This window comes from Podarcis muralis, chromosome 16, assembly GCF_964188315.1.
Source record: "Podarcis muralis chromosome 16, rPodMur119.hap1.1, whole genome shotgun sequence".
Classification (NCBI taxonomy): domain Eukaryota; kingdom Metazoa; phylum Chordata; class Lepidosauria; order Squamata; family Lacertidae; genus Podarcis; species Podarcis muralis.
This window is the reverse complement of record NC_135670.1, coordinates 17,422,246-17,438,904: the sequence shown is the minus strand read 5'-3', so window position 1 is coordinate 17,438,904 and position 16,659 is coordinate 17,422,246. Positions and strand designations below refer to the sequence as shown.

At 43.7% G+C, this 16,659-nt stretch overlaps 1 protein-coding gene across 1 annotated transcript; it reads right to left on the bottom strand.

The window, feature by feature from the left end:
* Positions 1-261: 261 nt before the first annotated feature.
* Positions 262-16,424, bottom strand: RHBG (Rh family B glycoprotein). The gene is made up of 10 exons (XM_028710620.2): positions 16,175-16,424; positions 12,606-12,792; positions 11,205-11,355; positions 10,258-10,405; positions 9,157-9,323; positions 7,746-7,883; positions 6,469-6,602; positions 4,937-5,058; positions 3,089-3,162; positions 262-2,290 (listed from the first exon to the last, which is right to left on the bottom strand). Exons 1-10 carry the CDS (start codon positions 16,362-16,364, stop codon positions 2,210-2,212), a joined length of 1,392 nt encoding a protein of 463 aa, XP_028566453.2. The 5' UTR covers positions 16,365-16,424; the 3' UTR covers positions 262-2,209.
* Positions 16,425-16,659: the final 235 nt, after the last annotated feature.

Here is a 16,659-nt window from a genome sequence, read left to right as displayed (position 1 = left end):
CAGTCATTTATGAAATAATAGCTGTATACATCTAGTGGTGGCTTTGCTGCTCTGATACCAAATGGCAAAGCCATTTGGCAGGGATTTGTTTGTTTTACAAATTTCTAAACTGCTGCACAGCCTGAGGTCATCAAACTAGTGTACAAAAATAAAATAAGCTACAAAAAAGATACAAAAAAAAATCTAGTATGAATTGTACCCCATTTCCAGAACAAAAACAGGGGGTGGCAAATGAAGTTATTAGAGGAAGAAGTCAAAGGGTTTAATTCATATCAGATAGTACTTTAATATACTGTGAGAACTGCCAGGGGGACAGCGGATACTGAATGGGATAGCAGGAAATATTTGGAGAAACATTATCCCAGTTTCAAGTATTTCCTTTGGAGAAAAGATTACAACATGACATAAAACGTTGAGAATACTGTCGTAACTTTTTCATAACTTCAATTCCTGTTATGTAGCATATATCCCAGCCTTTTGGGGGGAAAGTTGGAAAGGGCAGTTGCCCAGTGATTAAGAAGGTCCCATGTTCAGGCATTTCCAGTAAGCCTATGTAAGTTTCCATGCCTGAAACCTTGGAGAGCTGCTGCCAGTCAGTGTAGGCAGTACTGAACTAGATGGACCAGTGGTCTGACTCAGTATAGTATAAGGCAGCTTCCTCTAAACATTCCTCTTAACCCAGGCCTTTAGCCATTAAATAATCTATGGCCTGTTAAAATTGTGAGTGGGGCACTGTTAGAATCATAGACTTGTAGAGTTGGAAGGGATCCTGAGGATCATCTAGTCCAACCCCCTGCATTGCAGGAATATACAGCTGTCCCACATAGGGATCAAACCTGAAACCTTGGCGTTATCAGCACCACGCTCTAACCAACTGAGCTATCCAGTATTGGTGTTATTATGATGATTTTATTATTATGTTGTCTGTTATTATGCTTTTGATTATTGATGCTCTGTAAAATGTGTTCTTAATATTGTGCACAGCCTTGGGATCTTTTGATAAAGGGCAGTATATAAATTGAATACATAATAACAATATTCCAACCTGGAGAGACTTCTGTATTGGTCTGTGTTTTTCTGGAGAGCATGATGCTTCTCTGCAGCCTCCTAAAATTACTCCTGGGGCTCTTCTAAAGGTAGAACTCAGTTCTGGGTTCAGGTCAGCATCAGACCTCTGTGGTGGCCATAGATTGACTTCTTGAAAATCCCTGCCATGGTGACTCTCGCCAGAGGGGTTAGTTTGCATTTCATCTGTTGCAGCAAATGCAACAAAAAGTCTTGTGGCATCCTCAGTACTAACAGATTTATTGTGGCAAAGACGTCTGCCGCAATAAATTTGCTCATTATTACTCATTCAGAAGGTTCCGAGGGTCACCACAGACATCCTAAACTTTTCATTTGTTTTTAACAGATGGAGCAAACGACTGTCATTTAAACAGATATTTGAAAGAAGCACAAGAGGGTCTCTCAGGTCTTCAGTTATATGGATTTAGGGCATAATAAAAAAAGATGTAAGTCATCACACAAATGTTTCCACTATTTAAATACAAATATTGGTAATCAAATCATTACAAATATTCCAACTACCACCCCCTGTTTGATTTTGCATTTCTGTCCTGATGTTTGCTTTCCGAGGTTTCAACCATGCTAGCCAAGGATTTTATGTTGAAAGGCCAAGTTGTATTTTTGGATCACAGGATGATGAACAAACACCACAAAAATGGCAGTAGTTAGCAACCAGCCTTTCAGGAAATGAGCACTGCCTTGGCAGTCTTGTGGAAGAAATCCCTAAGTGAAGGCAAGTATATTCAGGTCAAATATTTGACCATTTCATCTTCATCTTGGCTTCAGGGTTCCTCTTGTCCAAAGGGTCAAGGGCCTCATTTGAGAAGGGTGGATCATCAGTGTGTAATGCTGGAACCTGTTTCAGGGTGCCATGGCTCACCTTTGGAATATGCAAAGTAATAACACATAAGGCAGTGCTTCTGAGCATACGCAGAATGCACTCCTTTCCAAAACAGAGTCACCACAGGCAAATCATCTGGCAAGTCCTCTGGCTCTGCCTTCTAAGGGGACTGGAGCCCTGGAACCACCTTTGTGGTATTTTGACTTCAGAGCAGATCTCCTAATGGCTGGGATCTCCTGAACATGGCAGATCCCTTGCTGTCATCTTTTTGCCTGCTGCTGTGTAGAAGATGGCAGAATTCTGTCAGGCGCTTGAGTCTCTGTCTGTCTCCTGTGCTCTCACAACCACAACACCCTGGAAACCATTGTGATGATCTTCAGGAACCTAAGTAGAAGGAGCGATCAGGTGAGAAAAGGACACCAACATCCCAACCCCCCTCAACTCATGGGTGCTGGGATGTGAATAGATGCTAAGAGAGGATATATTCATTAGATATTATCCTTCCTTCCTCACATTTGTGAGTTCAGCAGAGTGCCACCCCTTTGCAGCTGAAAATGGAAGCTTAGATAGGCTAGTTTAAGTTTTAGTTTAAGTAATGATGGGGTGCTTTAAGGCAGACTAGATTTTCCTGGTATTCCCCCCTTTTCTCCCCCTTAAAATAACAATATCACAAAGGGTCTTGTAAAAGGTAAAAATAACATTTACAGAATACTTGTTGAAGAGTAACAGAAACAGCAGATTTGTTTAGGCAGGCTTAAAATGGCAATTCAGTTACAAAGACATACTTAAGTCTTGCTTGAAATGGCATTAGAGCTTGTTCTCACATTGCTGGCAGGATGAAGAGAGATGGAAAGAAAGGGTGTGCCCAGGCAGGTAGGATAATATACAGCTATGTCCTCCCCCTTTCAGGGCACAGTGGGAGTGTCTTTCACAGAGTTTTCTCTAGCAAGTTTACAGGAAAACTCTGTGAGCTTCAGCTCCTATCATGTGTCTATCTAGCAAAACATAAATTGTTGGTTTGACGGCCCTTTAAATATCCCACACAGAGAGATGGGAAGTAGAGCTCCTCAAGGGTCACCTGGAAGCAGTCATTTCATCAGTGGAATGGGGCACAGGGCAAAATAATATACTGATGCCACTGTATTAATGATCAAATAATAAACAGCAAAAGTCTGCAGATACCTCCCAGTAGATATTATCTTCAAAGCAGAGAGAGTCGTTCGGAGATCCAAGTATCCGCAACTTCATGATGACCCCTGGGAAACGCAAGAGGGAGGAATGGGGTGTGTGTGTCATGGCATAGAATGAGAACTCTAAGCTGCCTTCATATGCAGGACATGAAACCACATTCATACCACCATACAACTAACAGCTTCTCCCAAAGAATTCTGGGAACTAAGGGTGCTGAGAGTTGTTAAGAGACCCCCCCCCCCCATTCCCCTCCCAGAGCCACAATTTCCATACTTCCTTGGAAAGCGGGATTGATTTCTTAAACCATTCTGGAATTAGTGGGTCTGTGATGGGAATGGGGGTCTCTCAGCACCCTTAAGAAACTACAGCTCCCAGGATTCTTTGGGGAACCATTTGAAGTGGTATCACAGTGCTTTAAATGTATGGTGTGAATGTGGCCAAAATCTTTCTGAGTTCTTCCAACATTAAAGAAAATAGCCCTTCTATTTTTATAATCCAGCCCAAATCCATCCTCAAATTGCTAGTTTGAGGAGGCAGTGACTGGGAATGAATATCTCCCTTTATCCATATTTTAGCTTGTGCTGACCTCCAGTGGCAAGAAAAAGGTTATGCCTCGAAAAAGAAATGGAGAAAATGGATTGGTTCAATACGGTCCACAATTCGGTCTTCTCTATTTTCTCATGCAATACTGTCATCAGCAACCAACATTGCTAAACTCTGTTTCAAATGGTTTTATGTAGCAATCAAAGTGGTGCCTTCAAAAATTTGAAATTTTTATTTTAATAGTGATAATTATTTAGGGTGTGAATCTGAATGATATCCGTGGGTCACCCACAACTTAACAGTTATGTATGTAATTGTTGAATGTTTAATAAAGATTTAGAAATTTAAAAAAAGACACCACGGTCTCTATCAACCTTCATTCCAAGGACACCAAACCCTGGGTAAGCTCAGAAACCTGTGGAGTCTCTCACCACACAGAGAGAGGGGCTCTACAACACAGATTTTTTTGCTCTGCTCCTCTATGGAGGCAGCTAAGTTGTACAAGCCAAACTAAGGGCAATGTGATGTGCAAACGCACACAAAGTATTGAAACAAATTCTCCCATGAGAGGATGCTGGACTGGATGGGCCTTCAATGCTTAGGGAGTAGCAAACAGTCACCTACCAGAAGTAAATCTTGGCACTCAAGGGTACCCCTCTGCCTTCAGAAGTGAAGGGGGCGACGCTAGGAATTGTGGTACCATCTATGGTGGGCTGAGCCTGGTGAAATTTAGGGGAGCCACTCTGTCACCAGGACAGATAATGATGAGAACTTTTACTGCCACCGAAGATATATTTATTATTTTTTTGTTATTGCGTCTAGGGCTGTGTGGGAAATGGCCTCATGACACTCCCTATTCAGCTCTACAGTGCCAGGTTCAAATGATCATTCCAGGGCATTGTGGTGGTGATGGTTATGGCAACTGCAACATAAAAAGCTAATGCAATTCTAGGCTGGATCTACGGAAGCCTAATGTCCAGATCAAAGGGAGTCATAGTACTGCTATATTCTGCCTTGGTCAGACCATGCCTGGATTACTGTGTCCATTCTGGGCATCACAATTTAAGAAGGATGTTGACAAGCTGGAAGGTGTGCAGAGGAGAGTGACCAAGATGATTAAGGGTCTGGAAACCAACCCTTATGAAGAATGGCTGAGGGAGCTGGGGGTGCTTTTGAAATTATTGTGTACAATAGAGATATTTTGAATAATCGGAAAGCTCCCCCTCCTCATTACTTGCAAAGGGTTGGGAATGGTGTTACCTCCACCTTCAAATCTTTGGCCATGGAAAAACTCACCCACAAGGCTCCCACCAATCATAGCCAACCCCAGAGTGACACCCAAACCACTCAGCTGGAAGAGGCTTTGGTACGCGGTGGTCCGTTTCCCAGAGGCGACAAGAGGAAAGATGTCCGCCAGGCTGCAAAGGCAACAGACAAGATCCAGTGAGTGAGTATCAACAAGCTTGGCCCGGAAAACAGGCTGAAGTCTGATCTCTAGCGAGTTGGATTAATATTAACATTGTTATCCATATTTACATTCCACTCTCCCTCCAACAGGTTCTACCCCATCTTATCTTTACAACAACCCTGTAAGGTTGTCTGGGCTGAGAGAGAATAATAGGCTGAAGGCCACTCAATGTGTGGGAATTTGAACCCTTAGCCCCAACACACCTGTCAGGGGTTCAGGGACAGAGGCACAGGTGAGGGGAGAGACGGAGAGCGAGGGGGAAGAATCCCAGGACAGCGAGGAAGAGGATGACAATGATTTGAGGGATTCCATGAGTCTTTCAAGTGAATCGGAGGATTCCCAGAAGGGGGCGCCTGTGGTAAGGCCGAGGGGAGTCACAGGGGGGACTCGTCAGGAGCAGGGGACCAGCAGGGGAACCCAAAGTGGGAGCTGGGAGTCGGGACCGGCTTCTCCGCCAGAGCGCAGTGAAGGGGGTGGAGATTCCAGTGTGACAGGGGAAGCAGATCCGAAATAAACATACATTGTGGAGCGTACAATGGACTTCAATAAACATTTTTGTGTATAAACTGGACTTGGCGTTGGTCTCTTGTGAGCTGGGACCTGAGGCAGCCCTGACAACACCAATTACATTTATTTGTTTCATAAAATTTATATACCGCTTGATAGTAAGAAAAAAGCCTCAGAGAGATTCACAAGAAGAATAAAACATGAAAAATTATCAATAACAACAGTTACAGACATTTATTTACTTTTGTTTTGTTTGTAACTTTGTGCTGTTTCATGTTGTAAGCTGCCTTGAGCATGGTTCTATGGAAAGGCAGCATTGTTGTTTAGTCGTGTCCGACTCTTCGTGACCCCATGGACCAGAGCACGCATACAAATAAATTTATGTATGTATGCATGCATGCATATATGTAAAACATTCAAAAAAACAATTAAAATAAAAAATGAGCTAAAAACACATGTTGACATTCTACATAACTGGGTAAGCTTGCCTAAACCTCTTTGCTCTGGCCTTTGACATCTGAGATTTGTATGTTTCAGGTCACACCTTATTCTTGTGAATGTAGTATCTTAACTGTCTTCAATTCTCTATTTTAAAATCATTGTAACCCTCTCTGGGACTTGTTGGTGAAGGGCAGGTAATAAATGTAATCATCATTATTAAAAAAAAATGTTTTTACCAGGCACCAAAAGGCATACAACGTGGGTGCCTGCCTAGCGTCAATATACCGCTCTAAAAGATTGATTTCTTACAAATGTGGAATGTGCATTATGTGACACCTGTAACAGGGCCAGTTCCATAGATCAAAGTTTATGGAAGAACCATTAAGCTACATTGGCTCTCACCAGGACTCACCCATCTCCGTAAACATCTTCTGTTGCCAGCCCTGCCACCAGCACGCCAAGGAGGCCGCCAAGGATTCCTGGCATCCCGTGCAGGTTGTGGACTCCACAGGTGTCATGTATTTTCAGCCTGGAGGCCAGAAAGGGCTGGGGAAGAAGAGGCATTCAGCACAAAAAGAATTTCGACACAGAATGGATGGGATTCCATGCCGCAAGATAGATTGCCATCTCTTGAGGAGGCTCTAGTCCTGGATTTCCTGCATCAAGCATCTAGGTGGCCTCCTGGGGAAGCTCTGGCTCTAAGATTGTGTGTGGTGGTACTCGCCCATCTAGCTGGGCACTTTCTGTTCACAAAGACGCACATAATGTTTCCCCAAAATCTTGGGAACCTGAACCTTATTATTATTATCTTTTTAAATGGCACCAAATCTCTGGTCCCCATGGCAGATCGTTTCAATTACAGTGGTACCTCTGTTTAAGAACTTAATTCGTTCCAGAGGTCCGTTCTTAAGCTGAAACTGTTCTTAGCCTGAGGTACCACTTTAGCTAATGGGGCCTCCTGCTGCCGCCGTGCGATTTCTGTTCTCATCCTGAGGTAAAGTTCTTAACCCGAGGTACTACTTCCGGGTTAGAGGGGTCTGTAGCCTGAAGCATTTGTAACCTGAAGCATTTGTAACCCGAGGTACCACTGAACAGTGTTAGAAACCAGAAGGGGCTTGTAGGAGACTCCCAGTATTTATGATGGCAGGAGGTGCCTTTGTTGTTCAGTAAAACTTGAGCTAGTGGGGTTTATGGTGAGGTTGTCTGGTCATGCAGGCATTTGGGGGACTGGTTTTTAAGGTTTCAAAGCAGAGGCTGGATGGCCATCTGTCGTTGATTCTTTAGCTGACATACCTGCATTGCAGGGGGTTGGACTAGATGACCCTGAGGGTCCCTTCTAACTCTATAATTCTATGATTCTATGGTGTCCAGAGAAGTATCTAAACTAATTTGGGAGGCGATGGATTTCTCACCCCATTCGTGTTTATTGCCCCTTTTTGAAGGCCTACATGCTGGCATAAAGAATAATGATTTACTGACGCTTCTGTCAGTGGCTGCTCAGAAATCTAGAGCTCAAACCTGGAAGGCGTAACAAGGGCTATCCCTGGACTAGGGTGTAAAAATGCCCCACCACTGAGTTATGGCCCTTCTTTGGAAGTCCAAGGAAAACTGGTAATGTCACTTCCTTGTGGCACAGAATTCTTCGCATTTCCCCAAAATTTGTTGTTGTTGTTTTGGAGGGAAACATACCGTAAGGAATTTGAAGCCAAGAACTGACACAGAGCCCGCCAAGACCCCTGCAATCATGGCTCCAAATGGGGTCAGCATCATCTCTCCTGAGGTCCCAACAATCACTCCACCAGCCAAGGCTGCATTTTGAACATGAACCTGGTAAGAGAAAATCAATAGATAATCAAATGGCTTCAGTGTGGGGCAGGATAGGAGGAGGGTGTGCAGCAGGGAGGGGGAAACTCAGCCCCCTAACCTGCATTGAAGGAAGCTCTCTAGGCTAGGGAGGGAGCAAATCTGTCAATTTCAGCTTCTCGTTGTTTCATTCTAAAATTTGTGATTTTTAAAAATAAACAACAATTATTTTCCCCCATCAGTATTTCAGTGCAAATTTCACCTAATAGGCACATTTTGGCATGCCTTTTTGCCTGACATGCACATTTTTGCAGCGGAATTACACCAATTAAGCACCCTTAATCCTTCTGAGGAAGAAGCCATGGCTGTTTCAAATGGGACGATACTGCTTTACATCAATGGCCCAAAGTGTGGGATGAAAGCATCCAAAATGTTAAGTAAAGGATTAATGTTCACAGGGGCTATAGAACTCTGTGATGTCATACGTCAGAGGCAGTTATTTCGGTTGGTACAGTTATGGCAGTTATGGACAGCCTTAACAGTTAGAGCAGCAGGTATGTTCTGTTATGCTGCTGTCTGCCTCAGAGCTAGGCTGTAACAGTATTTACCTCAGATGCAAATCTACGTAAGATGTATTAGCAACATAAGTACAGTAACTCCTACCTGCGTCGTATATTTTAATCTGCAAGTACAAGTACACTGAGTAAAAGTTATTTGCTATTTAATCTTTAAAAAAAGAGTGTCTTGTGTAGTTTTTAATAGGAGGGAAAAGGGAACTAATCAAAGGGTCTTCCACATCGCTCTATAAATGGGAACTAGAATTTAATTCCCACATAAGTGCTTTCAGACTATCTATTCTTTGATTTGCTGACAGGGAGATTAGATGGTGTTGGTTATTTCATGAGCACTGATTTGCTTGCTGGGAGGTTAGATGATGTCACATGAAAGCAAGTCATTTCCCCTTCACTTTCCTTGTTGCCAAAAAATCCAGTCTTTTGAGGGAAGAGGGGTTGTTGACCTGCCAAGATGTGATTTAATCCCCTCAGAAAAGAACAACAGTCTGGATGCCCCAAAATCTAATGCAGGCTTCCTCAACCTTGGTCCTCCAGATGTTATTGGCCTACAACACCCATGATCCCTAGCTAGCAGGACCAGTGGTCAGGGATGATGGGAATTGTAGTTTCAAAACACCTAGAGGGCCGGGGTTGAGGAAGCCTGATCTAATGTATGACAGGGGTGAGCAGGGATGCTCTTTTCACCCAAAGCCCTACAAAGGAGGCCACCAAACTGGCCTCACCATGTCCAGCTTGCCCCCTCCATTCACCAGGGCCGAGAGGGCGAAGGTGGTGAGGGTGCTTGCAGCCAGGGAGAAGTAGGTGTTCATGACCGTCCGTAGCTGGTCGTCTCCATGGGCCGCCACCGCTGAGTTGAAGCTGGGCCAGAAAAGCCAGAGGAAGAGAGTTCCTGCATGGAGGGAAGAAAGGGAAGCAGCTTTAAAAGAGGATTGGACAAAGTCACAGAGGACAATAATGCTATCATGGACAACTAGCCATGAGGCGCATGCTCTGCCTCCACTGGACTTTCCAGCAGCATCCAGTTGGTAAGAAACAACCAAGACATAGGGGTGTAAAGTCATATTTAGAGAAATGACTTTCTTCCTTTCTTCATAGAATTGTAGAGTTCGAAGGGATCTCGGGGGTCATCTATTCCAACCCCGTTCAATGCAGAAATCCTGCCCACAGCCATCCCTGGGTGAACTCGAACCCCAAATCTTCTGGTTAACAGCCAGACGCACTGACGCCACAGTAACACTAGAAGTCATGAACATCCAATGAAGCTGGAAGAGTCAGGACAGACAAAAGAAAGCGTTTCTTCATGCAACACAGAGTTAAACAATGGAACTCCCTCCCACAGGAGGCAGTGATGGCCACCAGTTTGGAGGGCTTTAAAAGAGGACTGGAAAAATTCATGGAGGAAGATAAGGCAACCAGTGGCTACTAGCTGCGATGGCTATGCACTGGTCAGAGGCAGTAATGCTTCTGAATACCAGCTGCTGGTAGTCACAGGAAGAGAGAGTTGCTTTTGTGCTCAGGCCATTCTTGTGGGTTTCCCACAAGCATCTGGTTGGCCACTGTGAGAACAGGTTGCTGGACTAGATGGGCCATTGGCCTGATCGACCAGGCTCTGCTTATGGTCCTCTGTTAGGTTCTTAAGGTGTTATTTCCTGACTGGCCACTGTGAGGGAGAAGGCTCTGGACTAGAAGGTGGCCCTTCTCTCCTAACTTCATTTTTCTGGGACAGAAAACAGTCCGTTCCCTCTTGCTCTAAAAACCCCTCTTCCTATAAGATTGAGCCATTAACGGCAGCAACAACCCTCCACCTATGTGGTGGCTCTTACCAATCATAGCAAAGAGATCTGAGTGATAGGTGGAGCCTTCTCGTTCTCTGCTCTTCTTCAGCTGAGGCCGGTAAAGAATCCTGGACACCATCAATCCAAAGTAGGCCCCAAAGGTATGGATGGTCATGGAGCCCCCAGCATCCTTTGCCTGAGCCAGAAGGTCAGAAAGGAGCACACAATTGCAAAAGTGGCACACACAGATATTATTATTACTGTATTATTATTAGCAGTTATACCCTATACTTCAGCCAAAAAGGCTCCCAGAGCGGCTTCTATACAGTCAGTTAAAAAAGACTGTCCCTGCCTACACAGGTTTACTGTCAAAAAGGGATGTGCAAATTAACTGAAGCAAAAAGCTAAGGCAAAGTATGGGTGTTCCAGTCCCAGAATTACTTTCAGAAATATCCTTTGAGGGTTCCTCCAGATAACATCTTTATTCAGGATTCATCCGAATTTGCTTCCACAAAGGCCACAGAGTGATAAGGACAGAAGCATCTGTCAATTCTGGTTCTCTCAGTTTCTCATTTATTGCTATCTTAAATTATTATTTTTATTATGACTTGCATTTGTATCCCACCTTTCCCCAAAGAACTCAAGGTCAGCCAGTGAGATTCATGATGGCTGAGGGAATTTGAACCCTGATATCACCAGGTCCTTGTATGACAGTCTATCCACTATACCACACTGGCTCTCATCTCTTCACATTTCTGCAGCAATTTGTGATTAAAAATAAATAAATCCTCATGAAAATTCTTCAGCGCTTTAGTGTGAATTTATCCCAATAAGCATTTTTGGGTATGTGGCTTTGACTAATGTATACACTATTGCAATGTTTTTCTCCTAATATTTTATGTTTGTTGCATGTACACCTCAAGCAACCTGACAGAAATACAAGACACAAATGCAATACATTGATTAAATAGCATCATTTTAATGCAAAGACTCACCCCAAAGCAACTAAGTAAGATATATTCATTAATGCCAAAGAGGGTGACTTCCAATACGGTCATCAGTAGCAGCTGGACAGGACTCGTCTTGCCAAGAACGGCTCCGAAAGAGATCAGGACTGCCCCGGCACAGAAGTCGGCATTGATCATGCTGGCAGAAAACATTGGAAGCAACAGTCTGAATGTGACAGTCTAGGCTGCCCCCCTTTCCTGCCCCCTGTCACAGAATTATAGAATTGTAGAGTTGGACAAGGCCCCAAGGGTCATCTAGTCCAGCCCCCTGCAATGCTGTAAGTTAACTGCAATTAACTCAGGGCCAATGAAGGGACATCCACAGAGGATTGACCTACACGACACAACCAACAAAGTCGTCCAATGGGGAGTTCTGAAAGGCTACGGAAAGCTTGCAACTGCTCATGTCTGGTGAAAGGGGCACTGGGAGACAAGCCCTGTAATATAATAGTGGGTTTGGGGGTCAGTCTGGATGATGCCCTGAGTTCCTGGAACCCCTAGATTCTATCACCAGCTCGAGATTGGGGTGGTGGCATGTAACAATATACTGTTGCACACCCCCCAATCTCCGAGTGGTGAGAGATTCCAGGGGTGCCTTGAAATGAGGGTCAGTTGAGACTGTGATGTCTACAGGATATATGGTTTATTTACACATATATACAACCTGAGTGGGATGGAGGGGCTCACAGCATTAGTAGATCTTGCTTCCCCATTAGGTTCTCAGAGAAACCCCAAGCCACAACTTTGGGTCCAGCACAGAACAAGACAAGCTTCTCTGTCCCTAGCTTCCAGAACCAGTCAAAATGCTCTTCCACACAACCTCTCTTGGTTTATTGTTGCCCATCCCAGGATGATGTGGCATCCAGCCAGGTGAGGTGGTATAAGGAATACCCATTTGTCTCTGTGCCAACAGAACAACTTCTTTGGATATGTTAAACAGCTGTACTTCACAGGCCAGAAAAGGCCATTACCTTGACAAAGGGACTGGTTTGGCTGATTCAGAAGCCTCTGCTACTAAATTCTAAACAGGTGCAGAAGGGACCCAGAGTATCATCCAGACTGACCCCCACCCTCACCTATAACCACACAATTGTCTCTTTTGCCCAGGGACAGCACCTACTTTCTGATACCTGTTTCCAGTAAATCATTGCCCCTACTTTTGACTTTCGCAGGTATCTTGTTAAACATTTGTTAACATGAACTGTTTATGTTGTCCTTTCCTCCCACCCTCCTTCTTACACCAACCCACTGCCCCCTGGGTCCCCAGACCTCAAAGATGGCATCAAGCTTTCCTGAACTGGTCTCTTGCTCTCTCTCCCTGGCTGAAATTGAGTCTCTAAGGACCTTTCCTAAGGCCAAGCAGCTTGGAGAAGGAGCCACTTTGCTCACCTTTCTATTCCAATGTGGATTTTGCCATTATGGAAGGAATGGAAAAAGCCCTGGATGAGGATAGACCACTGGATGGCAAAGGCAGCTATCAGGAAGTTGAAGGCCACACCCCCAAAGCTGTACCATTTCAGGAAGGTCATCAAGAAGCCAAACCCAACAAAGATCATAGTGTGAACATCTTGGAAACCTGGATCAGGGTGAGAAATAGACTGTTTTAAAATGTGAGCACAAATGCCTGTTACTGTGTCTTGTGGGAGGGAGTTCCACAGATTAACCACGTCCTCCATGAAGAAATACTTTCTTTTATCTGTTCTGAATCTTCTGACATAGTGTTATGACAGAGGGAGGAAAACTTTTCTTTGCCCACTTTGTCCATGCCATGCATAATTTTATAAACGTCCGTCATGTCACCTCTCACTTCCCTTTTCTCTAAACTAAAAAATAACAAACGCTGCAACCTTTCTTCATAAGGGGATTTGCTCCATCCCCTCAATCATTTCGGTTGCCCTTTTCTGAACCTTTTCCAACTCTGCAATATCCTTTTTGAGGCAAGGTAACCAGAACTGTGCACAGCATTCCCAGTGCAATCATAGTACAGTGGTACCTTGGTACTCAAACCCCGAAAACCCAGAAGTAAATGTTCCAGTTTTTAAATGTTTTTTGGAAACCAAAGGCACCTGCACCAATCAGAAGCTGTGCGTTGGTTTTCGAACATTTCAGAAGTCAAAGGGACTTCCAGAATGAATTAAGTTTGGTACTTTTGCTTTTGCTATTTATTTTGCGTTTTTGTTTTTGAGGCTTTTTTGGTTAATTTGTTTTTGTGACTGTGTGGAACCCAGTTCAGCTACTGATTGATTGATTCTGTGACTGCGGAAATGTATAAAAGCCCCCCATCCAAACAATGACTATCATCAGTGCTGGTAAGGAAAAAAAAATTAATTTTTATCATCTACAATACTGTCTTATTTATTTTATAGGACAGTACATTGATTATTGCTTTCATTTTATGGATAAATGCTCTTGTTAGTAAAATTCATGTCAAACTGCTGTTTTAGGGATTGTTTTTAAAAGTCTGGAATGGATTAATCTGTTTTACGTTACTTTCTATGGGAAAGCATGCCTTGGTTTTGGAATGCTTTGGTTTTGGAACGGACTTCCGGAACGGATTAAGTTTGAGATTTACCACTGTATTCCAAATGCGGTTACCCAGGAAGGCCGCCTACAAAAGACCTTTGCCTGTTCAACTAGATTCCAAGGCTGAAATGTACCCTCGCCATGTATGCACAGCCAGCTTCAAAGAGTTTTCTCTGATAGCGAATGGGAATATGTGTGCTGATAAGATCCAATATACACACAGGAGCCATTGCAGTCTGCAAACAGAACAATTGTCGGCTTCCTTTTGCAGTAACCTCGCAACCTTTTAAAGGCCGATAACCATGTGGATACCTTCAGTGGCAGCTGATCTCCTATAATGGGGATGGGTCTCTAGGAGCAACTTTTCACTTCAATTGTAACCAGTAAAAAAGCTGCAGAAAGTTAGAAATGCAGGGATTCACAAGCAACCAGGGATGGGATTTCCTAATCCACTGCTTGCTCTTTAATTGTGGTGGGAAGTGAGTTTTTCTGTACAGTTCTGATAAAAATATGAACAACTCTTGCATATTATACATATTATTAGACATAATCTTATACACCTAGACACTCTACCACCTTATACACCTAGGCTCTTCCACTGAGCCACAGCTCGCCCCCATTATATTATTGCTATCCAGAAGTCTGCTTGGATGAAAAGTGGTATAGAAATATTTTAAATACACAAGTAAATATATATCCCTGTGTGAACAGGCCTTAGGGGCCCAGGGTTAAATTCAGGAAAAGGGGGTGGGGGCAGGATTTCAGTAAACTGGATATAATTTGACTCTGTTATGTTTAAAGATGGATGACTCTGACAATTTCAGTTTCTCATTTCTGCAGCCTTCAGCTTGTAATATTTCCACATCAGCCAACAATTTGTTTTAAAGTAAAATAAAAACCCTTCGCAGAAATCTGTCAGGATTTTAATACTCACTTCTTATAATATATTCTCTTTTTTTGGCAATCAAGTTTCCTGAATACAATGCATTTTTAAATGCTATTTTTCAATAATATATGGAGCTCCATGCCTACTGACATCAAGCAGCAGCCTACCCTTTTCGATGACTGCTTAAAACATTTCTGTCTAGACAAACCTGTCCAGATCTGTAGAATGTTGGCAAGTGTTTTAATCCGTTTTTAGCTTATTAATAATCCTAATTGTTATTTGAATGTTTTAAATAGTTGATCTTAACTGTTTTTACTGACTGTTTTTTTAGTTTTATTCTTTTTGTAAATCACATCGAGGGGTGTTCTGGGTTTTTATAATGCAATCAAACAGTAGAGAGATTTTACAAAATAAATGAATGGATTAAAAAATGGAGAGACTTTGGCTTAAGTCTAGGATATCTGAAAGACTGTATCTTCCCATACAAACCTGCCCTGGCTCTGAGATCTTCACAGGAGACCTGCCTCTCAGTCCTGCCAACCCTCACATTTATACTTGGTGGGGATGCAATAGAGGGCCTTCTCAGTGGCTGCTCCCAGATTTTGGAACTCCCTCCCTAAAGAAGCCAGACTGTCACCCTCCTTGTCGTCCTTCCACCAGCAGGTGAAGACTTTCTTCTTCTTTTAGGAACTGACTGCTTTTAAAGAAAGGGCTGGTGCTGTGCTGTTTTTATTTTGGTTATTTGTATGTTTTAAACTGATTTTATATGTGTATACAGTTTTAAATCTATCAATGTTTATTTTGTAATGATTGTTTTTTCCTACAATTTCACTGGTTCTTGCTTTTACAGTCATACCTTGGATCTCGAATGACTTGCAAGGCGAACGTTTTGGGTCCCAAACACCACAAACCCAGAAGTGATTGTTCCGGTTTGCAAATGTTCTTTGGAACCCGAACGTCCGTTGTGAATCCTACAATTTCCGATTGGCTGCAGGAGCTTCCTGCAGCCAATTGGAAGCTGTGCCTTGGTTTCCGAACCGTTTTGGAAGTCAAACTGACTTCTGGAACGGATTCCGTTCGACTTCCAAGGTACCACTGTATCTGTAAGCCGCCTTGAGTCCCATCGGGAAAAAGGAGGCGTATACATCTATACTAATAATAACAGCAATAATACTGTAATTACTTTTCAACTACAGTGGTACCTCGGGTTAAGTACTTAATTTGTTCCGGAGGTCCATTCTTAACCTGAAACTGTTCTTAACCTGAAGCACCACTTTAGCTAATGGGGCCTCCTGCTGCCACTGCGCCACCGGAGCACGATTTCTGTTCTCATCCTGAAGCAAAGTTCTTAACCCGAGGTACTATTTCTGGGTTAGCGGAGTCTGTAACCTGAAGCATATGTAACCTGAGGTACCACTGTCTTTGTGCTTTCTATGTTTTTAGCTTTCTGTGTTTCCTCCCCTGCTTGTTTCAATTTTTGTGAGCAGCTTTTATTCCTGGGAGGAAAGCGGGATAGAGACAAAATAAAACAAAACCAGTGAATACTCACTTGGGTAGCGCAAATAGAACTCGTTCTGCAGGTGGCTCTTGTTGCGGAGAGCCAGTTCCTCGTGCCAGAGCTTGGCGCTTGTTTCGGCATCATACTGGACGAAGAGGGCAAAGAGGAGAATAGTCAGGAACTGAAGGAAAACACAGGCGATGGGGAGCTTGAGCCTTAGGTTGGTGGTGTGCCCTGACATTGTGGGGAAAGGGAGAAGCGACCAGGAAAGCAGGAAAGGAGAGAGAGAAAGAAAGAGGAAAGTGAAAGCAGTCACAGGTGCCGTGCCAAGCCCCACCTTCCAGTCAATGAGTTCTCAGGGGAGCCCCACCCATCTCACTCCCAGGAAATGAGATGTTGCTCAGGCCTGGCAAAAAGCCACTTGCTTCAAGGGAGGTGGCAGGCAGCGTGGAGAGGACACCCTGGAAGGGAGGAGCAACTCCAAAAGGCCTCCAGGCAGCCGTTCCCCAGCTTGATGCTGCTGCAGCCAAACAGAG

What these genes read in the sequence shown, in the direction of transcription:
- RHBG (XM_028710620.2), bottom strand. Translation starts at nt 16,364, where the DNA reads ATGTCAGGGCACACCACCAACCTAAGGCTCAAGCTCCCCATCGCCTGT. An exon ending in TTGGCTTCAAATTCCTTACG is followed by an intron (nt 6,603 to 7,745) that starts GTATGTTTCCCT and finishes CTTCTTCCCCAG; the next exon opens with CCCTTTCTGGCCTCCAGGCT. An exon ending in GATTGGTGGGAGCCTTGTGG is followed by an intron (nt 3,163 to 4,936) that starts GTGAGTTTTTCC and finishes TGCGTTTCCCAG; the next exon opens with GGGTCATCATGAAGTTGCGG.